The sequence below is a fragment of the Podarcis raffonei genome, chromosome 1, assembly GCF_027172205.1.
Source record: "Podarcis raffonei isolate rPodRaf1 chromosome 1, rPodRaf1.pri, whole genome shotgun sequence".
Classification (NCBI taxonomy): domain Eukaryota; kingdom Metazoa; phylum Chordata; class Lepidosauria; order Squamata; family Lacertidae; genus Podarcis; species Podarcis raffonei.
Genome location: NC_070602.1, coordinates 42,300,056 through 42,327,943, shown reverse-complemented (window position 1 = coordinate 42,327,943; position 27,888 = coordinate 42,300,056). Strand labels below are relative to the sequence as shown.

General features: G+C 45.9%; 1 protein-coding gene across 2 annotated transcripts; it reads right to left on the bottom strand.

Moving 5' to 3' along the window:
- Positions 1-27,888, bottom strand: DISP2 (dispatched RND transporter family member 2). Of its 2 annotated transcripts, XM_053382422.1 has the most exons (8): positions 27,629-27,888; positions 17,685-18,137; positions 13,496-13,525; positions 10,116-10,239; positions 8,823-8,935; positions 6,181-6,299; positions 5,125-5,222; positions 1-4,637 (listed from the first exon to the last, which is right to left on the bottom strand). In XM_053382422.1, exons 1-8 carry the CDS (start codon positions 27,724-27,726, stop codon positions 1,227-1,229), a joined length of 4,446 nt encoding a protein of 1,481 aa, XP_053238397.1. In that variant the 5' UTR covers positions 27,727-27,888; the 3' UTR covers positions 1-1,226. The 2 variants fall into 2 exon arrangements, with proteins under 2 accessions (XP_053238397.1, XP_053238404.1); XM_053382429.1 differs by lacking the exon at positions 13,496-13,525.

Here is a 27,888-nt window from a genome sequence, read left to right as displayed (position 1 = left end):
TTTAGGAAACATGTTTATTTTTTACGCTGGGATATCACTTTGACAAGTAAATGTAAAAAGATTGTGATGGTTGAGAGGGCCAGGGCAGGGCATGACATGGCCAATGGAGAGAGAGAAAGTAAATTGCAGGATTCCATAAATATGCAAACTTGGACATCTCTGTACAGCTTTGAATGAAATACTAGCCGCTAAGGTGAAACACAAATTACCCATATCAGAAAATGAAGAATTACAAGAAAAATGTCTGATGAACTTTAAGCACACTGTCAGTGGGAAAGAGAAACATATGCTGAATTTCTGGTTTAGGGATCTTATATGTTAATAACAAACTTGTTCTCTGCGTGCCAGCTCTTCTGCAGCCAAAACTTCACCACCCACGCACAAGAGGAAGTTATCAGCAGGGGGACTAAGGTTTGCAGAAGGGCACAAAATAAGTAGGAGGGGCAGACTTAAGGGGGCAAAAACAGCAACCCAATGAGGACTGAGCATGCTCAGTGGCCACAGAATCCTGACTGGCAGGGAGGTGGAAAACTGGAGTGGGGAATGGAACAGCATATCTAGGGAAAGGCATGGCTGGCTGGCTGGACCCCAGAACAGAAATGTTCCACGCTGCAATACAATTTCTTGCAGGTTCCACTTGTAAATTACATTGTAGGGAAAAATTGGAGGGGAGAGCAACCACCATTATTTTTGAAGGGCTGCTGGTTAGTCTTTGAAAGAAAGTACACCAGATAATATTACTTTCAGCTATCTGAGTACAATTTCCCTAAGGAGATTTGTTTGACTGATGGTGAAAAGAGGGATGACTGAGCTAAAAGACACCTTTTGTGTCACACCATCAATATTCAGTCGGTTAGTAGCAATGATGTTTTAGAAAAGGGTTTCCCCTTGTCTTTAAGATATCCTTTGAGCCATTTACTTCACACTTATTCCACTCATCATCATGCCTCTCCATTTACTCCAAAACGAATTGCACTGGAGAGAATGACAAAGAACTCTTGCTTAATAATCCTGCAGTATAATAGAGAATATGGCACTGTCTATGGAGCAGGCAGTTGAACAGCTGACACTGCAATAACATCTGCCTCTAATCCGCACCAGGTTTGCTGGCTTTGTAAAAATGCAGCTTGTTCTCGTTTTTGGAAAAGTTTTATACTCACTACTCAAAATGGAAATTAATTATCCTTGCCCCTGAAATAGCAATTATTTCCTCTGAGATGTTCATTTCAGTATCCAGAGTTTTGGGCGCCAGACCGCTTGATCCAAACATCAGGCATATCTGGTTTGCTGTTTGGCAAGACAACTGGATCCTCGCCCCCTACTCCTAACCTTTGAGTTTTCCTCAAACCACTGTTTTGCTGGGATGCTGAAGCCGATGTGTCAAAGACAGTCTCCCTCAGGTCCAGCCTCAGGGTGTCTCTTTTTCCATTCAGGTGACCTCTTTGAGTTGGACAGCAAGAACCAGCTACATCTAAATGACCTGGGCAATAACTGGCGGATTCCATGAGTTTTACGCTTGGTTCAAAGTCACTCAGGGATGTCTCACTGGAGACATTCTGAGCACTGAAAGAGCTGCCAGTAGAATAAAGGCATCTGTGGAGTTCATACATTTCAGTTTCTGGTACATTACTATTTTCTGAGGTATAATCTGATTTTTGTTGATCGGTGTTGCTTGAGGAGTGAGATTTATTCAGCAGTTTTTCATCGGCTGTGCTGGCTGACTGAAGATGGTCCCAAGCTTTATGGCCATATTTTTTACATCTGCAGTCTCTGCAAGGCCTGTCCCTATGACTTTCTGCTTCATTTCCTGAGCTGCTTCCAGGTTTGTAAGGAGAAGATGTTTGCAGGGCTGGACATTGGCAAAGGGCTACATGACGCCCTGAACTCTGTTCCAGCTTCTGTCTGTCCTTTTCAGAGGAAGGATGAACTTCCATTCCAGAGCACTTGCTATCTTGGAGCTGAATGTCTTCAGATAAGACAGATGGACGATTGGACAACTTGCTTGTGGAGGTGCTGTTGTCAAAGCTGTCACTAAGCTTCCTGGCCAAAGGCTGGAGCTCGTACTGTTCATTTGCACTGTTGGATTCCTGATCTTTTTGTAACCTACTCTGCTTCTCATTTCCCCCACAGGTAAACGTTCTGTTGGAAGAGCTCGGGTCATCCGAATAGTTTTTCAGAGCACGAGTGCAAGGCCAAATTATTTGTCCACAATTCTTCTCCGGGCCAAAGAAGCAGCACAGGGACTGGAAGAAGAAGCTCGCAAAGCCGCAACTGACACACTTGATCATCATCACAAAAATGCCCAGTTTCCTGTAGGCCAGCACGGTGGCAGGCAGCATGATGACACCTGCCGAAAACAAAGCCGAAGTCCCCATGACAGTGGCACAGCTCATCTGCTTCAGGGAGAAGGCTACACGGCTCAGGCGATCAGGATGCGGACACAAGTGGTAGGATATGCAGTAGTTGACCGTGAAGTCAACGGAGAGACCCACTGCTGCTGAAATGAAGAGAGACTCCACCGCGTTGAGCTGCCACTCCAGGAGGACCAACAGGCCAACAGTTACCAGAACGGTGCCTGTAATAGCTGCGGCAGAGAACAAGCTAAGAAGGACGTTCCAAGTTGTAAGCAAAAGAACCACAAAGGAGATGGCTATTGATAAGCCCAGCACTACCATACTCTCTGTGTCCACGCTGTGCTGGAGATTGTAGAGCTCCAGCTTGCTGGTGAACCAGCCGTTCTGAAGCCCCATGGGGGCTGCCTTCATCTCTTCTCTTATCCAGAGGCCAATTTCATCATAGAAATGCTTGGCCTTGCTATAGTTGAAGCTGTAGTGGTAAATGGTTTGAAACTGTAGCACCAAAGCAACCAGGTTGCCCCTTTCATCAAATCTGAGGCCTAGGTCCCGAGTCTCAGCCTCGTCTCTGTTTTGTTCCATGATCATCATCTTGATGCAATGAAGGAAGACTTCTCTGCTGTATGGGAAGGAGAAGTGATTACAGCAGAGGTTGAAGCTGTGATCTCTCTTAGAGCACTGACGGCTATCCATCCACCGGTGAAATTCTTCCATGAAGCAAACGGTGGGTTTTTGTTCCAGTTCAGAGTAGTAAAAAGTCTGGTTTTTAACTTTTTGGCAAAAGTCCAGCAGCCATAGCTGAGCTTCAGAATTTTCAATGGTAAATGCTGGGTCCATCACCAGAGTGCCATTGCTCTTGGGGTTAAAGTGATCCCCATTGTCCACTGGGAGTACACCCCATATAATAGTGACGGGCATGTGCAGGTCTTCTCCTCGCTCCAGCCTTTCAAACATAAACTCGTTACAATATTCAGCATCATACCTCTCAAAGGGGTGGCTTAGCCTGAAAACCTGCACAGATGACATCTCTAGAGAAGGCAGTTTGAGCCTAGGGTTCAGACAGGAAATGTAGGCCCCCCCTATAGCCAAGGCGGTAAACCAGCAGATCCATATATAGCGGAACTTTATCACCCCACAAGGAAGAACTTTCTCAAATAATAACTTGGCGGTTTCGTGCCAGGTTTTCTGGATACGCCTGAGGATGTGGTGGATAGAGAGAATGACACTCTTGTGCCCGCTGTTATTCCAATAGCCCTCTGGTTTATAGACACAGTTCCTTGCTAGATAACGTTCATACAGCACAACGGTGGAAGGAAGCCAGGTCAGCATGAAGACCAAGTTCACCAGGACAGAGGTGCCCATGTAGATGGCAAAGCATCGGATGGCGGTTATGTAACTCATGTAGCTGGCATAGAAAGCAGCACCAGTCGTCAGGCAGGATGCTAGCATGAGATACCCAAAGTGATGCATGGTTAGTCTTACCCACTGCAGTAGCCCGGCGGATGGGTTCTGGCTCTTGCTCAGGTTCCAGAGGTCGAAAAAGACAAAGGTGTGGTTGGCACAAAGACTGCTGAGAATGACTACCGCTGTTAGGTTTACAAAAGGGAAGTAGGAGAATCTAAAGGCCACCTTGTACAAGAAATAGGAAATCATCAAGGTACCAAAGACAATAATTAGGGTGATAAAAGTAATAAAGACCGAGCGCAAATAAAAAAATATGCTTAGAAATATGGCCAGTATCGCCAAGACTGCATACACGGTATCCAGTAATAGGTAGTGCTGGAATAATGTCTGCTTAAGGCCCAGATCCATCCCAGTAATGGACGTGTAATTATCAAACAAGTCCCACGACTCAAGGTTGTTCAGGTAGATGCCCATCATGGATGCTCCTTTCATCATAGGCAAGAACAGCAGGCTGTATTTCAGGGTTGGCACTTGGTATCCCACTGTCTGTGGACTGAGAAAATCTCGGTCGACGAGGAAATGAAGAAGCTGGTAAACAGCACGGAAGCGAGTGCATTTCTCGGGGATTTTGGAGCACTGGGGGTGCTTGTCTCTTTCAGTCTTGGGACCGATGCAAGGAGGGACAAGGACACCTTTGTGATAGTCGGGGGCACACGAACGAAGGAGCACAAGGGTGTGGGAAACATCGGCTTCGGTAACCTCTAAACAAGAAGACCGGTTGTACAGGGCTGCGATAAAGTTTCCAAGAGACCAACTTGGACAGCATTCGTTGGCTTCAGTACGCTGGCAGAGATTCCCAAACTCTGCATGAGAACGAATCTGGAAAAGCCAAAGGGAAAAAGAATGAATTAGGCCTGCCCCACTGCCACTTCCATTTCTGTTTTATCCTTTTGACAAATGTCTTGTTCTGAGGATGGGGACTTTTAAAGATTTTGTTCACACACGTCCCCTATTTCAGTCATCTTTTAAAGCATAGTGTTGTGTTTCAGGATGTAGCATTCTACGGAATTTGTGGGGAGGCTTGTAGCTCAGTGGTAGAGCTGAAAGTCGCAGGTTCAGTCCCCAAGATCTCCAGGTAGGGCTCTTATCTGAAACCCTGGAGAGCCTCTGCTAGCCTATGGATACTGAGCGAGATGGACCAGTGGTCTGACTAAGGCACCTCCTGTGTGCCTCTCTGTGTGTATGAGAGAGAGGGAGAAAAACTATATCTGGAAGTAAGGATTTGACACGGATTCGGAAGCATTAACCTGAAGTTAAAACAATCCAGGAGTATAAGTGTGTGCATATTCCTTACAGCAATACCAACCTTGTCCTGCTCCATTTGACACATGGATTGTATTGCTTTCAAGTTCCATAAGCTTCCAGCAGTTGTGGACATAAATACCAGCTGAGAATAACTTTTCCCTAAGGGCCAAAATAGTAGGTACAGTTATGCAACAGCAAAGATACCTGACAAACTACTTGGAACAAGCTCTAGACATGTGGGTTGGGGGGGGGGGATGATGCTGTAGGCTGCTTTCACTGTCCTTGTATAACTCTGCTTTCCAAAGAGGTAACTATACAACAAGACTTACCCTGTTTGCTTAAACCATTGGTTACCTGAACTCACTTAAACTTGGGCTATGCCACAACTATCTAATCTTATTGATTTTCTTTTCCTGTTAACTTGGTTTTAATTGGCATCCTGTGTCTGGTCATTTATTTAATTTATTAATTATTTTATTTCATAAAATCTATACACTGCTTTATTTTTTTTTAAACCCTCAAAGCAGCAAATCATTCCAGTTTATACCCATTTCCTTGGATTACTAATGTTGCACTTGTGGGTTTTTGAGGCTGGGGGATAAGAAGCATCTCTGAGTCCTTTCACTAAGACTAATACATGGACACACACACTACACAATATTGGCCAACTCTAAGCTGATTAATATTCTGCAGCCTTTTAAATGTGTCTGTGGGAAGTGGGGGGGGGTTGTTTTGCTATTTTTGTCTTATTTATTTTCATATTTTTATCCTGTATTTTACTCTCTGAACCACCCTGAGATCTTACGATGTAGAGCGGTATATAAATTTGCTAAAGAAATAAAAGCTCTCACTTTGCTTCCCTGCTTGTAAAATAGGAAATGACGCCTCTTATTAGTTACAGATCTGCACTGAAGGTGTATCACGCAAGCTGAAGGCTCTTAAATGAGTATATGGAACGAGGCAGCTTCAAAACCTTCCATAAGGAAAATTATTTATTATTGTTTATTGAATTTATATACTGCCCTATACCTGGAGGTCTCGGGGGGGGGGTTCCACAAAAATGTCTTTACTTTCTTGCCTTGGTCAGTTCTGGAGGGCAATCTCAAACAAAACTTACCTGGGGGTCCACAAAAGAAGCCATCCTTTTCATAGTCTGGCTCCACCATCCTCCTTATTCTTGCTTCTCGTTCGCCTTGTATGGATCTCTGCCCTCTGTTCATGCCTATGTCCCCGTAACTAGCAAAAAAAGAAACAACATTGTCCTGAACTGAGCATGGTTCTGCAACTCATCTGCATGGCTTTTACAATACAGAGCTATAAGAAAGGCTTCTCCTTCTCCCTCCTCTCTTGCCCTTGTTCTCTGCCAGGCTTGGATCCTACAGTATGTTTGGAGGGAACGTAAACAACAGTGTCACTTAAATAAGTTCCTGCCCCCCTCCTCCTTCCTAGCAACCTGTCACCACACCCCAGATTGTTCTTCCCCACAGAGAGGGTTTCTTCTTTGGGGGGCGGGGAGAGGTTGTAGATGAATGCAGGAAGGAGGAGAGGATGAGGGAAGTTTCCTTCTGTGATGCTCCTTAAGTTCACCTATCCCTATGCTAACCCAACTTTTTCAAGCAGCTGAAATTACAGGGACGCAACACTCACCATATTTTTCGCTCTATAAGATGCACTTTTCCCCTCCTAAAAAGTAAGGGGAAATGTGTGTGCGTCTTATGGAGTGAATGCAGGCTGTGCAGCTATCGCTGAAGCCTGAAGAGCAAGAGGGATCGGTGCGCCCCAATCCCTCTTGCTCCAGGGATAGCCACGCAAAGCCTCTTGAGTGCAGCCGGAGCGCTCCTGCCTCTTCGCTCAAGAGGCTTTGCGTTGCTTTCTTGTTTTCCTCCTCTAAAAACTAGGTGCGTCTTATGGTCGGGTGCATCTTATAGAGCGAAAAATACGGTACCAAGTGCTGACACTGTTTCATTTGGAAGCAGCCCATGGTGTGACATGTTTGCATTTATTTACAAATATAAAGGCTGTCCGTAGGCGGTGGGATACTTTAAGCCAGGGGTCAGCAACCTTTTTCAGCAGGGGGCTGATCCACCATCTCTCAGACCATGCGGTAGGCCGGACTATATTTTGAAAAAAAATAACGAATTCCCATGCCCCACAAATAACCCAGAGATGCATTTTAAATAAAAGGACACATTCTACTCATGTAAAAACACCAGGCAGGCCCCACAAATAACCCAGAGGTGCATTTTAAATAAAAGGACACATTCTACTCATGTAAAAACACATTGATTCCCGGACCATCCGTGGACCGGATGAGAAGGCGATTGGGCCGCATCTGGCCCCCAGGCCTTAGGTTGCCTACCCCTGCTTTAAGCACTCTAAGGGGCAGCTAAATCCACTGCCCCACATCAGGGAGAGGGTGAGAAGAGAGGTGTGTGGCATGGCCCGCCCTGCACCCTTTAAACTCACCTGTTTGTCTCAGGGGTGAAGGGAAGTGCTCCATTGCCAGTGATGAAGTCAAGAGCCAACTGCTACTGCTCAGGAAGTGGGTGGGTAACATGGGCATAACCAGTGTTTTTTTCTGGGGGGATGCAGGGGTACGCATGCCCCTAAACATTTTGTGAATCTTAGTACTTTTCTCCATTTACTGTATTTATTTTCCCGATTTGAATTATAAAATGGAGATCTTCTTGAGTCAAAATGAGAATACCCTTAAACATCTTTTTAGAGGAAAAAAAAGCACTGGCCGTGCCCATGTGAAATCCTCAAAAAATTTAAATCCTCAAAAATTATTGAAAAGCATTAAAAATAATTCACTGAGGTCCTGCACCCCCAACAGAAGCCTGCCCCCGTAATGTCCTTTTATTGAGGGGTTTTTTTAACCTGTGATCTCCCCCCCCAAAGCTCAATAACTCCCCCCCACAACAAAACTCCTGGCTATAATGTCTTGCTCCTTCCTCTATAAATAAGATGCCTTAGGCCAGCTCTCCAGACACCTTGATCACACCTATGTTTTATATATGCTGTAAGCTGCCCAGAGTGGTTGGGGAAACACAGCCAGATGGGTGGGATATAAATAATAAAGTGGTGGTGGTGGTGGTGGTTAGCATCATCATCCTTGGGGGATGGGAGGCCAGCTTTTGCACCATTCAGAAGACCTAAGGAAGACTGGCTAACGATTAGTTTTCCATGGAAACACATTGCCTGAATATCTGACTCACAGAAATATGGTAGGAAACTAGAAATATGGTAGGAAACCATAATAGTTAACATCTTAGGAGACAAGCCTCTGTGCCTCTTGTGTGTTATCCCTGTGCTGCCCCCCACCTTGTTGCCTCCTCCAGTGTGGAAATATAGACTACAGTCTTTTTTCAGTTCCTATTTTATGCTGTTAAGCACCATTTATATTGATGGTTCCACAATACATAACATAATAAGAAATGGGCCATTGTTCTAGAGCATGGATGTTCAGCGGGTTGATCTCGATCTACCAGTTGATTGTGGGGCGTTTCTGGTCTATCCTGTGATCCTGATGGATCGCCCAACCCCCCCAAAAGCTCAACAACTTTGGTTCTGACACCCCCCAAAAAAGCTCAACTTTTGGTGAAGGCCCCCCCAAAAGCTCAACAACTTTGGTTAATCCAATGGGTAGATCATTGCCAGTGTTTTTATAGTGGGAGTAGATCGCAGTCTCTTGGAAGTTGGACATCCCTGTTGTAGTCGAAGATCTGTAATCCATATCCCTGCCCCCAAAACATGTACCTGTTGTCAGTGTGAGGGGAAAGAGAGAGAATCTTCTTATAGCCTGTGTGGCTTTTCATATTCTTCCAGACGGTGAGCTTTCTGCCTATGTCGGTGTCTCGTGGCTCAAATCCCTATTTATAAATATAAAAATGTACATATTTCAAGATGTTATACAAGGGCATTTCTATTTACAATACGCCATTGGATACAGCACTAATCTAATGTGTATGTTCAGATGAGTCCTTTTTTAGTTTAAGTTTAAGATTTCAAGACTGGATAACCAGAATTAATCCTGAGCAAACCAAGTCTGGACCCATTTTAATGAAGTGTTTCAATAGGTAAGATCTCCCATTAATTTCAATGGGATTGAACAAATTCCAGTTCAGTTCATTTCAATTCAATGCAAATCTCTTGTGCAGCTCCCATCCATATCAACAGGACTTTTGCTATGAGGATTTGGCCTAATATGCAAAGTCTGGATTTAGCCTCCCCACACCAGAAAATAATTTACATCAGGACTTTATTAAGGTCAGGTTATTTAACGAATTCTGAAAATCTACAAGAGTGGTTTAAAAAGACGACAACACTTATAATGTTCTCTCTGTAGTGGAAATTTTACTCAACATTGATCCAGAGCAAAACTCCAATGTGTAGTTAGCAGAGTAAAAACTTAAACACATTGCAGGATTCCCAAAAAATAGACCAGAGGCAATTAATATTCCATCCAGCAGAGCTTTACTGCTACTGAAGGCAAATTAGCACAATGGTCACAAATCCAATACGTTCGGGATTGGCACTGTCCATAAGAAGTCCAGTTGCAGCAGACTTAACTGAAACTTACAATAACTTATAATAAGTCTAAACCTTATCACTATATACAGAACACCACACCAGAAGGAAGAGAGATAGAGAAAGTGAAACCCAGGCTCCTTCTGGCCTATTATAGTCAGCATGATCTTGACAGAAGAGATAACAGAACCAGTTTAAACCAGCTGTACTCAGCTTCTCTGAAGGAATAACCCAAACACCATGAACCTTCTGCTTGTTTCTTTCACACAGAGAAGCTTCCGGAACCTTCTTGAACTAATTGGAATAGGAAAAGATCTCTACACATCAGATCGATACTTTCTGTACTAAGAAATGCAAACTGACACTCTGTACATATTTTATTGGAAGACTGTGGGAGAAGAAATCTCATTAGGCACCTACACGTATTTGCCAGGGCAACTCTAAAGCATGGAAAGAGGGTAACCAACCTTTACATGGAAGGATACTGTATGTCCCTGAGGCAGATCATCTGCAGGAACTTACCATCAAGGGCTCAGAAAAATCAGGCAAATTTCCCACTAACACGCTCACCAGCGTACAGACCAACACGGTCACCGAACAGAGCACTAAGACAGCGACCGGCCACTCAGCAATCACTTGGGACAAACTGGAAAGGAGCGAAAGGAAAACAAGAAGCTGCCATTTCATTTAATTTTCTGTTTCATTCATTTCTCTCTCTCTGTCTTTTAGGTGGGTAAAGTGGGGAGGGACTTCTTTCTTTTAATGTTGCCAGTTAAAACCCACACTGGCTACTGGTGTGATCTGGCATCAGGTTTCAGGGTGGGTGCTGGTGGGAGTGGGTCATCGGCTCATGCTCTGGCTTCACAAGTTATTGATTCAGATTACCTAGGCGCATGGCGACATACTAGGCTGTACCTGTAACTATCCCCCCAAGTCTTCATAGCTGGAGAACAAGCCACCTACCTGCCTCACTCTGTCCTGAAATTAGGCTCTTCCTTTAACCCCCCCAAATAAATAAGTGGCTAAAAAGTGCCTTACCCACCCCAAAATGGTTAGGGAAATGACATTAGCATGCATGCTTGGGGGGCTCTGTGGAGCAGTCCTGCGGCTGGGGGCCTGCATCCTTTGCTCCTCGGGGGTACCTTGTTCATCATGTCCCCTCTCTTTTTCAAAGATGGAGAGGAAGTGTATATGGTAATGGAGCTCAGTTTTTAGCACCATGCACGACCAAATTATTCCATTCCTCTTGGGGTGGAATAAGGGGGAGCTGAGAGGGAAACCCTATCAAGTTATTTGAGAGAGGCCCAGCCAAACTAGCGGTTGCCTTGAAGTCTCAGCGTTTAACCTTCAGACCAAAAAGGCCATACATGTTAGACATCCCTGCGCCCTCTCTGATGTGAAAATGGGGCTTGAAACGCAGGGGGAAGGGGGTGGCCTTGCATGTTTCAAGCTACTAATGTGAACATACCCTAAGACAGCCTAATGGTTGGTCTCTCTCACTGCAGTCAGAGATAAAACAAGTCACCACCTCTCAGCTTCCTCTTTAAAGCAGCCATTTGGAAGGGGTGAAGCCTGCAATTTTGATTGGAGCAGTGGAGCTAGAGAAGGGGAGATGCTGTGCTGTTTCTGGACTGAAATCTCTCTCTCTCTCTCTCTCTTACACACACACACACACACACACACACACATACACACACACACACACACTGCATTTAGTCATCTTGCTAGAAGGAAAGAGATGCATAATATAAGTAAGCAGGTAAAGGTAAAGGGACCCCTGACCATTAGGTCCAGTCGTGGCCGACTCTGGGGTGGTGGCGCTCATCTCGCTTTATTGGCCGAGGGAGCTGGTGTACAGCTTCCGGGTCATGTGGTCAGCATGACTAAGCCACTTCTGGCTAAGCACACGGAAACACCATTTGCCTTCCCGCCGGAGCGGTACCTATTTATCTACTTGCACTTTGATGTGTTTTCGAACTGCTAGGTTGGCAGGAGCAGGGACCTAGCAACGGGAGCTCACCCCGTCACGGGGATTCGAACCGCCGACCTTCTGATCGGCAAGTCCTAGGCTCTGTGGTTTAACCCACAGCGCCACCCGCGTCCCTAATATAAGTAAGTACCTGCCTATTATTCACCAGTAGAACTAGTGTAACAACTTGGGAGTGATTTCTCTTTGGGGGAAATGACACAGGAGAATGACACAGGGAAATTAGACACTCCCTTCCCCAGCACTACTGCTCCAATCAGAATTAGAACCTCCTCATTTTATAGTTCTGGGGTGGTCAAAAAGAATGTTCTCAAATGTTTCTCAAAATTCACTTCTGATAAATTTTGGCTCCATACACACCATCCATTTAACGCAGCCGTAGTCAACCTTTATATACCTACCGCCCACTAATGCATATTTCTTGATGGTAAAATTTCCTTACCGCCCACCAGTGCTCAGTGGAAGGAAGATTCAGCTTGTGCTGTAGAACCCCCTACCGCCCACCTAGAATCCTGAAACACCCACTAGTGGGCGGTAGGAACCAGGTTGACAACTCCTGATTTGAAGTATGTAGTTGCCATCAAAGAATCCCAGCAACCGTAGTTTACCCCTCACAAAGCTACAATTCCCAGCACCCTTAATGAACTACAGTGCTCCAGATTCTTTGGGGGCAAGTCATGTGCTTTAAATGGATGGTTTGTACACAGCCTTTGGCTCAGGTAATACTGAACGGAGCTAGATTAGTAGATGAAAGAAGCACAAGCTGAGAAGGTAAGACTGAAAGGGGCAGGTGCCAAGCCTGCTGCTTCCCTCCCTACGATGAAAATGGTATTAGACGGTTATTAAACTAGATCTACAGCTGCCCCAGCCAGTGCCCATTTGCATTCATGTCCAGAGACATTTGGGGTGGCTTTTCACTGAATATTCTCTGGGCTGGGCTAACATTCTCCAATAGGTTGGCGGTGAAGCTCCCAAAAGATTTCAAAAACCGATCTGAAAATTCTTGTCAGAGAAATGTTGGCCCTCCATCCAGTCCCTCTACCTTTCCCTGAATTTCCCTTTTAACATTTTATTTGTATTATGCTGCATCTGTCAGAGGAGCAGCTTGGTAGAGGATCTCTAGCTGAGGCAAATAAACAGTGTCATCACTTGGAAGATGAAGAGGCTGTAGCATGCAGAAATGAAGAGATGAGACCGATATCATGCAGGGAGTCAAGATGCTCAACCCATCAGGCTCAGCTGAATGAAAGCACTTTTCTTTTTCTTTTTTGGAAGGCCGGTCCCTAGCTTCTGTATCCCAATGCCTTTAGCTACTACTGTTAGCTTTAGGTCACTAAATCCATTTCAGTAGATATAGGCACAAATTAAGAAGTTAGCATACACCTGCTTCACAACACAGAAAGTAATACATATCTTACACACATACACCATATTTACATGGTAGAAACACCACAGGGAGCCACTACTGTCTCCAACTATCTGATGTACGTTCGTGTGAAACACTTGTGATGTGGGGGAAAGAAAATGTTGACAATTCACGTGTTATGTTGAGCATAACGGGGCATGCTAAATGTCGAACGTGCAAAACAGTGCAACGTGCAAAGGAAGGCCATACATGCAGAACAACACGGCAATACCTGGTTCGAGTGTGATATGGGGAAAGCTCTCTGGAAGGCTAGATTTTCCTTAAAGCTGCGGAGTACATCTCTTGCAAAGCGGGTTGGGTTGGGGGGAGCGGGAGACTCGAAACAGATGGGAAGCTCTTAATGAGGAGCTGTGAACCTACTAATGTAGCTGCAGCTCTTTGCCTGCCTGGGATGTCACCAGGAATAATACATTGCCTCGTTCCTAATAGCAGGGTGTGAGGAGGAGGAGGAGACATGATGATAGGGTAGAGAGATTGATTGTAACCTACCTCTTTGGCATCCTGAACACTTTGTCATGTCTGTAGGGAGAAAGATATTCATTGGCTTATTAATTTCAGCCCAGGCAGAAGTCTCCGTTCATGAGAGTGTTAACCCTTCCAGGCAGGCAAAGGACAAAGTCAGAAGTCTGGGATGCAGTACGAGGCAATGAACCCTAAATAGCATGGTTGGGGAGGTTGGCAGTTTGGGTGATGATGGACTTGGCTGTCCCTGCAGCTTATGGGGGCCCTCTGCTGACTTGGTTCATTCAACCAGCAACCAGGCTGAAGCATCTAAAACAGCAGGAGGGAACGTATGGCTCTCCAGGCAACTTCGGACAGCAACTTCCACCAGGCTCAACCAGCACAGGAGACAGCAGGGGATGGTGGGAATTTGTGTCCCTTGGTGAAAGACTTGGGCTCTCAGCTGGGGAATCCCTGAAAGTTTCCCTGAGGAATTCAGTGCACAATCCCTGCATCCACTCGGAATATAGGTTATAAGTTTCAAAAGGCACAATGGCAGAATCTAGGAGTGAGAGCCTTTGTGGTGTAACTGCCTTGGTCGCGCTGGTTGATGATCTCCAGCAGCCTAAGATGAAAGCTGTTTCCTAGTTCTGCTGGATCTCTCTCCGGCTTTTGATACAATCGATCATAACATTCTTCTGGTCCACCTAGAGGAGCTGGGAGCTGGGGGCACTGCTATACAGTGGTTCCGCTCCTTCCTCCTAGGCCGTGTCCAGAAAGGGGGTGGTGGATGAGTGTTCAGACCCCTGGGCCCTCACTTGTGGGGTGCCTCAGGGTTCCGTCCTCTCCCCCATGCTTTTTAACATCTATATGAAGCCGCTGGGAGAGATCATGTGGGAGCTTGGACTGGGTGTCCATCAATATGCAGATGATACCCAGCTCTACCTCTCTTTTAAATCGGAACCAGTGAAGGCAATGAGGGTCCTGTGTGAGTGTCTGGAGGCGGTTGAAGGATGGATGGCGGCTAATGGATCGAGGTTGAATCCTGACAAGACAGAAGTACTGTTCTTGTGGGACAGGGGGTGGGCTGGTGTGGAGGACTCCCTGGGGCTGAATGGGGTAACTGTGCCCCTGAAGGACCAGGTGAGCAGCCTCGGAATCATTTTGGACTCACAGCTGTCCATGGAGGTGCAGGTCAATTCTGTATCCAGGGCAGCTGTCTACCAGCTCCATCTGGTACACAGGCTGAGACCCTACCTGCCCGCGGACTGTCTCGCCAGAGTGGTGCATGCTCTAGTTATCTCCCGCTTGGACTACTGCAATGCACTCTACGTGGAGCTACCTTTGAAGGTGACCCAGAAACTACAACTAATCCAGAATGTGGCAGCTAGACTGGTGACTGGGAGCGGTCACCTAGACCATATAACACCGGTCCTGAAAGACCTACATTGGCTCCCAGTACGTTTCCGAGCACAATTCAAAGTGTTGGTGCTGACCTTTAAAGCCCTAAATGGCCACAGCCCAGTATACCTGAAGGAGCGTCTCCACCCCCATTGTTCTCCCCGGACAGAGGTCCAGCGCTGAGGGCCTTCTGGTGGTTCCCTCACTGTGAGAAGCAAAGCTACAGGGAACCAGGCAGAGGGCCTTCTTGGTAGTGGCGCCCGCCCTGTGGAACGCCCTCCCACCAGATGTCAAAGAAATAAACAACTACCTGACATTTAGAAGACATCTGAAGGCAGCCCTGTTTAGGGACGTTTTCAGTGTGTGACATTTTAATGTACTTTTAATCTTTGTTGGAAGCCACCCAGAGTGGCTGAGGAAACCCAGCCAGATGGAAGGGGTACAAATAAATTGTAGTAGTAGTAGTAGTAGTAGTAGTAGTAGTAGTAGTAGTAGTGTTGGGGAGAGACCAGTATTCAAATCCCCGCTTGGCCATGAAGCTCACTGGGTGACCTTAGGCCTATCACCTACTTCACAGGGCTGTTGTGGGATTTAAACAAGGATGTGAGGAATTGTGTTTGCTGCCTTGAGCTCCGTGGAAGAAAGGTGGGGTGTAAATGTAATAAAATAAATAAGCAAAGAGGTTGTACACACCCCTCCAGCTGTACTTATAAAGATGCAGGGAAGGGCCCATCATTCACACATTTGCCATCAAGTTCTCCTATAAGTTCAGCGTCATGCCTCCGCTGACACTGGCACAACCTCGGTGATGTCCAACCCATATAGATCAGGTGAAGTACAACAAGATTGCTGTACATGTGAGTGAGCTTGTACTGCCAAGGGGACCTCTCATAATGGTGGGAGAGAGAGGCATGATCAGGAAGGGCAAAGAATTTGCAAAGCCAGACGACAGCCATTAAGCTAGAGCAGAAAGGAATTTGTTCAGCCCTTTAGAATTCAAATGCAACTTAATTTTGAATGATCAAATTTTGCTTTTGATCTTAAAGTGCAGAGCACAAATCAGTCCATGCCCTCTGCGGAGCAATGCACTGGGAACCGAGCTCTTACACAAATGCCGCTCTAAGTGTAGGAGAAGGACCTGTGGGAAGCAAAAGTCAATGGCAGAGAACACGTGCAGAACAGAGCATGCGGGAGGAAAAGCAAAAGAAGCTGCAAGGTGCTGGATTGTCATCTTAGATCCTAACTTTCCTTGGGGATGAATTTTAAGGCGAGAATGCTAAGTATTCTTGGTAGCACCAAGGGGAGGGTATAAATAAATAAATAAATAAATAAATATTACTTTTCCAGAGGTGATATTGTACAGATTGAGAACAACAACCAAAACCAAATCCGATAGTATCCAAAACTTGAGAATAGTGAAAACAAGATTCAAAATCGGGAGGCTCATTCATTAGAAATTGGGCAAGTAAATTTGAATTAGAAGAATTTGCTTCAGAATTTTGTTAAAGAACACATGTGCATGCGCACACGCACACATGCACACAGAGGAATAGCAAAATCCATTCAAGGAACTTTAAAAGCAGAATCCTGCCGTTTGAGGACTGGGTGGGGGGAAAGTGTATTAGGCTCTAGAGTGGCCACTTGCACATTAGTCAAAAAGGAAGAAATGCAAAATGCATCGCTACAGAATTATAAGAGAGGGTATGGATCTACCTATGCTACTTTATATGTAGAGATTCCAATTCAGGCATAATTACTATAATTTATATAGGAATGTAACACACCCCGCTATTGTGAGGAAGGCTGCTGCCAGGTGACTTAGTCCTCCGTTCAGGTGCTGATCCTTGCTGCTCTTCCTTCTTTTAAGTTGGACTAGGACTGGGCAGCCCTTCAGAGAGAGGAGCCCTTCCAGCTGAGAGCTTCCCTGTGCACATCAGCACACATGCCTTCCCTAAGACTCACATTTCGCACCATGTCTGAAAAACCAGGGCAAACTTTCTGGAGTTGCAACGTTATGAAAAAATGAATTGTTAAACTAAAACACTATGGCTTGTCTGTTTGTTTTCTTGAGGAAAAAACACACAAAGGGCAAAGCCGCAGAAACAGCTCACAAGAGAGAGAGAGCTGCATATAATAGAAGCACGACATTTTCATGGCGATTTAGAGGGAGGTTGAACTCCCAAGAGTGTATTCAGATCTTAAAAGTAAGGCAGCAAACAGCCCTTAGACTGGCCTGGAGCCAGAACGAGGATCGTTAAGTTTCAGCTTGTAAAGGAGTATTAGCATCAAAATTAAGTGACTATTGCTTTTATGTTACTAGGTGCCTCTGATAAATGAGCAAAGGGGGAAGTGTTTTAAAAACATGGGAGTAAGGCAAGCCCACAAACCCAATTCACTCCTCCCCAAAACTATGCTTGGGTTTGCCACTGACTCTGCACCCAACTAGGGAGCCGTAACCCATCCTGGTTACCTAATGAGTGTACCTGTAAAATTGAGGCATGTTTGTTGCATTCGCTTTTCTAGGTACACACAGACATAAAGGAAGCTGCTTTGCATTTGTCTATCTAGGCTAGCATTGTCTGGTCTGACTGGCAGAAACTTTCTAGGGCTTTCCTTCACCTGCTACCTAGTCCTTTTGTGAGCTGAAGATATGGGGGGTTGCATGCAAAGCACATGCCCCACCGCTAAGCAATGGCCTAAAGTGCCCACTGAAAAACAAAATGCATAAAGAGGATTTCAGGGGCACATGGTGCTCCACAGAGCAAACCAAGACTCTCCATCTCCTTATCCCTTGATGAAGGAGGCGGTGTAACCTGTTACAGTCATCTGTCCTCACCTGACCGTGACGACATGGTGTTGCACTGGCCGTAACTGCTGCTGGTCGTGGGGCCACTGTTTCCATCTCATGTCCGCAGCCTCATGCTGGGGAGTTGATGACGAATCCCCACTGGAGTGATGGGAGCACAAGGTCGCCCTCTCCCCATGGCCTGGCAGGGGAGGCAAGGCATAGCTGCTTCTGGCTTCTTGCTGGTTGCAGTGGTAATACAGGTGAGGCTGGAAGGAGTCCTGGGAGCCAGAGGGCACCTGCCCGTTGGATCGAGTGGAGATTGGGGCATGCATATGGCTGGAAGAGGCCTGGTGGTATCTCGCTGAGCTGGGATAAGCATCAATTGGGCAGTGATGGACGGGGCATCTCCGTTCCCAGGAGCCTCCACTGGAGCTCGGCTCCGTCTTTCTGATCTCCGGCACATTAAGACAACTTTGACAAAGCTCTGGCTTTACTTTCTCCCTGCGAGAAGAAATGGGTTTGCTTTTCTTTATTGCTTTCCCATGTAAAATGTATGCCAAGAGGCATTCATTGTCTCGGCAGTCACAGAGAGGAAGTTCCTTACGTGAACAGTAACCAATAAAACACTGAAATGGCAACAGAAGAACAGAAGCAGCATAAAAGCTTTTTAACACAGCAAAAAGATTATCCCTCAAACGACTGCCTGTACCGGAATGTTTTCCGCCGGTGATATTGCGGCATGCCACCCCAATCTCTGAGCAGTGCGAGATCCCGGGGGCTCCCGGCGCTTACCCAAGGTCTGTGTTTTCTTTTGGAATTAGGCAAGTAGAGACAGTGATGTCTTTAGGATATATGGATTATTTATACATAACACACAACCTGAGCCTACTATGGAGGGGTTCAGAGCATTAATATCCCAAAAGGGCCTTGTTTCTTCCATAGCCACAAACCTTGGATTCAAACAGAAATCAAACATGACCCCCATCTCTGTTTGCTGCTTCGCTTCTGGCCCACATCACCATAACTCAACTCTAAACTCTGCTTCATCCATCTAATTATTTGCCCCACCCATAAAGGAGTCCCACCCATTTGCCATCTCACACAGAGTCCCTTTCCTTTGTTTCTCTTAATGGCCCATCACCCAGGTGATCACCTCAACACAGGAAGCTAGCCTGGCTTATATGTTAACACTTGCTGGATACAGGAGTTAGAAGGATTACACATACTGTACAACCTACTTTCTCCCCCCCCCCCCAAAAACCCTCATAACAATAGTTAAGAGATAGTACAAAGAAAATAGGAAGTTTTATGACCACTGAGTATTCCTACAGATGAGATGGAGAATAGATAGAGCTTGGATATTCATCACTACAATCCATTACAATGAATATGAAAGAGAGAACTATAACACACTGATAGGAATAGGCACCTTGTAGATTAATGAATTTGTAGACACTTTTTAAAAGCCCTTTATTGCACTTTAGAATAATTGAGAGGAAGTGTACACATGGCTGTGCGTTCGTTTTTACTATGTACTTAGTGTTAGATTTTCTAAATTATTGTTAGATTTTCATAAAATACATTGAAGATGCTTTGACAGCAATGGGCCAGAGAACAGGGCTTCCCAGGCTGATTATAAAGCTTGGGCATTTTCATAAGGGGGGGGGGGATGAACCTTAAGGAAGCCTGCTTGTCAGGGGTGGCCTGTCCTGCTTTACCACCTGAGGAATGGTGCCCCCATGCCACCCCACCTTTGCTGCCACTGGGATGCCTCCCCTCTCTCTGAACTTGGCGAGAGCTGGGGCAGCAATGCTGCATAACAGAACGCTTCCATCTTTAAAACTTGACTGGTAGTTTAAACCAACAATAAAAGGTAAAGGAACCCCTGACCATGAGGTCCAGTCGTGGCCGACTCTGACGTTGCGACGCTCATCTCGCTTTATTGGCCGAGGGAGCCGGCGTAGAGCTTCCAGGTCTTGTGGCCAGCATGACTAAGCCACTTCTTGCAAACCAGAACAACACACAGAAATGCCGTTTACCTTCCCGCCAGAGCGGTACCTATTTATCTACTTGCACTTTGACGTGTTTTCGAACTGCTAGGTTGGCAGGAGCAGGGACTGAGCAATGGGAGCTCACCCCGTCGCAGGGATTCGAACTGCCAACCTTCTGATCGGCAAGCCCTAGGCTCTGTGGTTTAGACCACAGCACCACCCGCATCCCCTTAAACCAACAATACCTGCTAGTTATTTTCAGACAAAAAATTTTAAGCATTTCATTCCGTGTGCGAGGCAGGAGAGGGACCACAACCCCTCCTGATCATTCAGGAGTCCTGCTTGCATGGGTCACCTATACACCTGCAGCTGCTTGGGTTAGGTGAAGCCCCCCCCCCTTTGCTGATGTCTGTACTCAACATCTGAAAATCAGGAGTGGGGCATTGGGGCATTCAGCATTGGGGCAAGGTTGCCCCACTTTCAGATCACATTTTGAGAAAATGTGAGCTTTTTGTCTGGAAATCTGCATATAAGCCTTGAAGCATTTTTAGTGATTTTCAGGACCTATTTTTGTTTCCTTAATGCAAGTTTCTAGTTCTCACGGTGGCACAACAATGCTAAGTTATTGTGGCATGTAAAAAGTAGCCCAAACCCATAGACGTTCAGCCTGAATGCTTTCAAATGGGTATCCATTCTTTTAAGAGTCCACATGTGAGTGTAAACATTTAAGAATAAGAACATTATAGAGTAAGTGAAAAGTCCACATTTACTTACAGTACTCCCACACCTGCCTGATTGAAAATGACAAGCCAATTTTCTTAACTGTGTGCTAAGGAAATTTGCAGACTCATAAACATTTTTTGCTATGACCTTCAATGATGAACAGGAAGACCAGCACTATTTGTTAACAGTGATCCAAGTTATCACTTCATATGGGCGGCACATCAATATGATTTTCTAAGGAAAATATTAGATGCCAGGCATATTTAATCAAGAGAAATTGGTATCTTCAATACACTGCGATACTGTCAAATTTATGGTCATCCATCAATTCACTGATGGTGATCCAAGGACAAAGCAACAGAAGGAGAGATCTGGATGGGCAGTGAGATTCCTAGTCATAGCACGAATGTATATTCAGAACTGTTGAGGCTACAGTGGGAGCAGAAATGTCCTCCCATCCATGGAACAGTAAAAGCCTGCAGCTTCAAAGTTATGGTCTGACAGCTCTGTTTTTGTCTAGACCAGCTGGATGCAACCAAGAAAGAAACAAAAGAGATATTCAGCAAAGCAGACAGCAAAGGTGGGAGCCAACAGCTCTAATTGTGTATCACAGCTGCTTGACTGCCACCCCTTATTTCTCTCTCCTATCACTTTCATAAGCCAATGTAGAGAAGATACCTGATCTTGACCAGAATCCAGCAGTGATAATTGGAAAGAGGAGAAGAAAAGGGATGCAATCAAACATATAATAATCAGAGTAGTGGGGCTGATGTGGAAGCATTTGCTTGCTGTTTGTTCTTCTCCCCAGGATCGAGCTCAAGGCAAACCAGTGGCCGACTGTGCAAAGCACTGATTGGCTGCCACCTGTGACATCATGAGCCTCCCATTCTTCTGAAGTACAGAATATCAAAACAGCTGATCATGACAATATATTAGGCATGACGGGGATGAACATTCCATAAAGTATGCACCTCTGCTGAGATCGTCCTCCTTCCCCATCAAGTTCCTTACTTCAGGAAAACGTTTTTTTGAGGATCTTTGTGTACCAGTGTGTGCGTGCGTGTGGAGTACACTCACCCAGAAGAACGTCTCCCTAAGGTATGCAGCCTGTTGAGACTTTTTTGTTTTTATAGGTTAGGGCCAACACTTAAACAGTGCCCTAAACAAACTGGAAAAGAATGCATCCCCCCCCCCCCAGTAACCAACCTTGCACACAATCCTCATCTCATTCCCATAGAGTGCCACATTTTGAATTGTTGTTAAACACTCTTCAAAAGGTAAGAAGGATGGCATATACCATGGTGGCTAGGGGGTTCTTGGACTTGGGGGTTACAACTGTCCACCAATGGAAAACCACTCATTTCCAGATAAGTTGGATTTCTCACCATTAATATGGAGCAGAACCACATCGGTTAATGCCAACCATTAGGCAGAGTGAGATGGCTGCCTCCAATGCTTGTGGTGGTGGTGGGGCAGCAGCAAGGCTGGGGGACAAAGTGTGTGCCACACAGCCTCCCCTGCATCCCCAACTCCTTGAAAGATTCTCTCAATGGGGTCTCAAAAAAATATGCACATATCACTTGGGAAGGCAGGCGAACTAATGCCAGTGTACTGGAAGAAGCAAAGATCACCAGTGTTGAAGCAATGATTCTTCAACATCAGCTTTGTTGAACTGGTCATGTTGTGTGGATATATAAACACAGTATAAACACTGACAACTGGGAAACACTGGCCTGTGAGCACTCCAATTGGAGAACAGCCTTTACCAAAGGTGTCATGGGCTTTGAAGACACTCAAATTCAGGACGCAAGGGAGAAATGTGCTAAAAGGAAGGCACGATTGGCAAATCCACACCGTGATCAACTCCCATCCAGAAACCTATGTTCCCACTGTGGAAGGATGTGTGGATCCAGAATTGGCCTCCACAGTCACTTATGGACTCACTGTTAGGACTGTGTTCATGGAAGACAATCTTACTCAGCTACGAGTGATCGCCAAAGAAGAAGAAGAAGAATGTGTCCTCAGCCTTGCCAGATGGCCCAGGAGGCCTCAGTAACTAAAGAGAGCAAAAACATCAGAAAGGTTCAGGAGAATGAACAGGTTCTCACTCCTCCTGCCAATCAACCAGTCCAGGTCATCCACCCAAACTAAGCTTAAAGGTGGCCTAATAAGAACCAAGTTAGCTGTCATCCAGAGGTTTCTAGATCTGTACCACCATGGGCTGCTCAGTCACATGACCAAGAAATGGTAAACTAGAGACTGGCACCGCAATAGTAAATTGTTCAGTTTTAGGGGTTCCAGTGATTACATTTGTTTGTTTGTTTCACATGAATATTTGTTTGTTTCATTAAATGTATGCACCGCTGGGCTGTTGAAAAAACTCTTGAAAGCAGTTTAAAATCAAAAGTCTGACAAAACACCCCACTGTTCCTCAACTGGTATCTGCCTATCTCACCCAGGTATTTGATTAATTTCAATTTTTTATCCAGCCTTCACCACAAGGCCCCATACAATATCACACAGTTTGCTTTCTTTATTAGATTTATATACCACCATTCATCATAAAATCTCAAGGCAGTTCACAGCATTTTAAATTACAGCCACAATAATAGGGTGTGTCCTAAATGTATATATCCCAGGCCACAGTAAAGAGGTGCATCTTCAGCATTTTTGATTGTAGAAGCTCAAAAAGGTGAAACCTCTGGCTCATTCCTGAACCCTCAGTTAGCATTTGCTTGCAGCCCACAAAGCTGCTATTATAATCAGAAAGGGCAAGGGGGGTGGGGCTAGAATCACACCAGCCAGTAATACAAAGGGATCCTGTGGCTATATTGTAAGACAACACTAAAAGCTGGCAAACTTTTCTGTCTAGTTTTTCCTTTTCCTTCCAAACTGGCTTCGCTCTGCAGTGAGACTCTAAATCAAATATTAAGGTTAGCAATTATTTCCTCTAAACAAACAAACAAACAAACAAACAAACAAACAAACAAACACCATCTCTGCTGATTGATGATTTTGCATTGTTTGCAAAGTTTCTAACTAGGCTTCACATATTTTATTTTAAAAAACCTGGGATTCACAGTAAAAGCTTTCTTAATGGAATCTTGTAATGGGATTTTAATAAAGGGTTAGAACAGAATGATAGACTTTGGAGTCAAGAGAGTACAATGCCTAAAACAGGAAGGGTAGGACATGGATTGAGAAAATGTGTTTTCTTCCCATTCAGACACTCAAGATACGGTGGCTATAGTTTTGATAAAGAAATCAAGGCTGCATCTGTTCTAGAAGAGACATAAGCAAGAAGTCACTGCATCTTTAAAATGCATCTGCCACCCACAATAAAGCTGATCGTTCTCATTTTCTATATAAACAGATGCTTCCAATGTACAAAATAGTAAAGCAGCTAAGACATAGTATAAGATAGTTATGGTACAATGCTAAACTATGGCACAGGTATTTTTATCCTCCCACATCTCTTGTCAATAATGCCTCTTTGTGTGGGACCTTTTTCATCTCGCACAGAGACCTGTCAGTATGCAAATAATGGTGAGATCAGGCAGGGCCCAATTAAGTCACTGAGGAAAGGTGAGTGTCAGAAAACCTCTGAATTTTTTTTGCTGAGCATTCCACAAACAAGTCCATAGCTGTAAATCAGCAAGCAGAAAATTTGAGGAGTGTGCTGGAGGCTGAGCCAGCAATGACATCATTTTGGCATGAGTTCACAATGACATAGCTTTGGACATGTCGAGATTTAGGGTTCTATACTTGCCAGCCATAAATGCGTAGTCCAGAGGCAATGCGTTTTATTGAACCTATTTGTATAGAGTGAGAATGAAGCAAGTGTTTGTGCTCCACAGAACTCTTTACTAGGCTACAAAGTTATATATGAAGACAGCAATAGAATATAGAACCCAGTTTGAGGGAAGTGGCTAGAAAAAAGGCCATGGGCACAATCTTATTTTACTAGAAAATTACTTAAACAGTCAATGAGATATGAGGAAAGCAAAATTCTAGAGCCTATGGTTAAAGTGCAACAGCAGTTGGTTCAGAATGAAGTGGTCCATGAGCAACTAGAACATGCCAACGAGGACATATTCCCCAATATTAGAAAATCACTGGCTTCCCATTTCTTTCCAGGCCTATTGTGTTGATTGACCCATAAATCCCTATACAGCTTGGGGTCAGGATTGCCTGCTCCCATATGACTGTCCCTGCTGTCTCAGTTAAAGTGGGAGACAACCATGGATAGAGCCTTCTCAGTGGTGGTGCTCAAGTTGTGGTATTTGACTGACACCTATTCTCATAACCTTAGGCACCAGGTGAAAAACAACAACTGTCCTATTCTCCAAACCTTCTTATTAAATGGTTGTATTGCTTTGACGTAATGTGCTATTGCACTTTTACTTTTGTTTTGTTGTCTCTTACGTTTATCGTTTATCTTTCTTCAATTATTGTAGGTTTGTTGCTTTGAATCAATTGGTGTTCAAACCTTCATTGTAAACCACTTAAAAACCACTTTGTTATTGCAATTGGGAGTTAGAAATCATTGCTGACCTGATGCAAATCACCAAGGGATCTTAACAGTGGAGCCTGATCCATCTTCTGCCCACCTGCCAACAGCTTAAGCCTATCTACTCAACTAGGTGTATGATCTCTAAAGCTCCAGAGAGAGGAAAATAGTTTTTGAGATGTTATGGAACATAGTTTGAGAATCCTTCCTGTTCCCAGCCAGCTACAGTTGAAGTACCAGACTAAAAACGTAAAACGCCTTTAGCATGTTTTGCTGACAACACTGTGTATATGCAAATTCCATTAGGCTATAACGTTCTCTCACTAGAGGTCCAACTAATTGCACTGCTTTTCAAACAAGCCATCCATCCATTAACTTTAAATACACTTGTGTGTTGCAAAACCACAACGCAGGTGCTTTTATGGGCATCCTGAAAGAACAGGTGTTTCTCTTCACTGTGGTTTGACCAAGAGCGGCTAGGCTTTGTTAAAGCAAAAGCCACCTTTAATTACTGTATTTTTCCATGCATAAGACACCCCCTATATTTGAGGACTCAAAATTAAGAAAATGGGGGAGATTGCCCCTGTGTATAAGACCACACCCCCTTTTTAACATTATTTTTTAGTAAAAAAAAACTAGTCTGATACACAGAAAAGTACGGTATGTCTTTTTCAACCAATGTGGGAATGCCTTGAAAAACAACAAAGTTCAAGGGCTATTATTGTTGCAGAAGATTCACATATGTGGCTACTGAACACAAGAAGGACCCTGCTGGGCCAAACCAAAAGTCATCTGGTCCATCCAACATGCCATTTCCATATCTGGTTTACAACACAGGGGCACAGGCAGCTGCCTTGTAATGAGCCAGACCATCTAGCTCAATATGACTGGCAGGAAATAATCCAGGAGTCTGGGTAGGAGTCCCCCCCCCCAGCCCAGCCTAGCAATGTCAAGAATTTAACCTGGGACCTTCTGCAAGCAAAGCAGATGCTCTACCACTGAGCTGTGACCCTTCCCCATTAGAGAATTTTCAGTTGGAGAAATAGGATTTTAATGACTAAGAGTCATCACTTGATCCATCCTTCCTGAATTCTGAGATCACACTGAGCTCAGCTCAAATGCTCTAATGGGCATGGGTGGCATCAGCTGCCTATGGTTCATACTGTTAGAAGGAAAGCCATCATCGCTCCACTTGGAAGGCCAGTTTGGGTTGCAAGCCAGTTAATTCCTCTGCATGCTTTCATTTCATTAAATCCATTGTGGAAAGCTGGGTGTAGAACATCTGCTTTACACATCTTCCTATGTTCCTAAATGAGGGAGGGAGCAGGCTGATCAGGCCCTACCTGCCTTCAGACCTTTGATTAATTGGGGTGGGGCGAAGTTAATCTGCAATTCAGTCTGTTTCAGTCCAGGAAAGAATTGATCAGAGTTTGCATCCCTCCCTTCGAATTTAAACCTATCCGTGTTGATTATAAACACACACCTACCTCCATGGCCCGTGAAGGGAATCCAAGACGAAGCTCTCCTTAAAGAGAGCTTCCTTAAAGCAATGTTTCCTAAACCCACGTCCCAGCACCCTACTGATTTCTTCCTCTAAAGCTATAGTTTGGACCTCTTCTTCTAATAGCGCCTGGTTTCATTCCCTTGCACCCTGCGGGGGTGGCGGCAACTTGAATAAAATATTGGGGGACCCCAGGCAAGTCCCGCCCCGCATAATCGATCACAAGACACAGTGCACACATACACACAGACTATTTGAATGACATCGCCCATCAACTTTGGGGCGGGCGTTTGGCCCTAGGAGTTGGCTCCAATTTCAAAGACACCCCCCCCACGCGGCAGATATATTTCTAGATCACAGCATTTGCCGTTGCTACATATCCGGCACCCTCTGATCAGCCGCTATCAAAGCCACAGTATATTTTAGAGAGGGCGAGAAATCCAAGGCAGCCCAGCCCAACCTTGGCTCCGCCTTCTTGGAAACTGCGGAGCGAGGAAAGCTGGGCGAAATCTTGCCCCGTCGCTCCTTTTGTTCGTGGCGCCCCAGCAGAGGGCTCCTCGTAGTCGTTGCTTTCCCTCGATCCCGAGCTGCCGGGCGGAGGAATCCTCTCCCGGACAGAAATGACAGCTCCTCTTCGCGAATCGAGGGCGACGCGCGTCCCTTCAACCGAGGATCAAAAGGCGCCCCGCAGCGTGGCGACAGATGCGCCGACGGGGATCCTTCGCCCGCGCAGGCAGGCAGGCAGGCGCGTCAGCCCCCTGGCCCAGTGAAGGCGCCTGGCTCGGGTGGGTCCCGTTTCCCGGAGCATCGCCAGGGAGATTCGAGGGAACCGCCAAGCCGTCGCAGAGCAACGCCTTCCCGCGGCGGATCCCAGAACAATAGGGTTGGACCTCGGGGACACTGCCGCGCGCCTTCCTCCAGCCCTCGCTCTGCAAGGCCAACTTTTCGAGGATCGGCGGCGATGTGGCCTGCGGCGGCGATGCAACTGGATGGGGTGGGGTGGTGCTGGAAAAGCAGAAAGTCCCTCTCTCCCTAACCCCCCCCGCCCGCTCCACTCCGCCGCCCTTCTTCCACCTCCCTCCGCCCAGGGGAGATCGGCTCCATTGTCTGGGAAAGGAGCGGGAGGTGCAGGGGACGGAGCGCGCGGTGGCGGCGGATAAAGGAGCGATGCACCTCAAGGACACCCCCGAAGGGTCAGGGAAGGAGGAGGAGACGGGCACGCGGCGTTTCCCTGGCCGATGGGCATCCCCCTGGAGGCTCGCCTTACCTGGAGGTGCATCCCGCTGTCTCCGGGCGCCTCGCCTCTGCTCTCTGGCCGGCAGCCGCCTCCCCGTCCAGCGACTGAGAGCCCGCCGCGCCCTCCATGGTCCTCGTCGGCGCCGTGGCCTCCTGACCGCAAAAGCGCCGCCTTGGTGGGGAGGGCGGAAGGCGCTGTCCGCAGCTCCGCGGTGCTGAAAGCGGCTGCTCCCTCGGCCGAGAAAGCGCGTGCGCTAATCCTAGGAGAATCGGCTGGGGAGGGGACCGGGC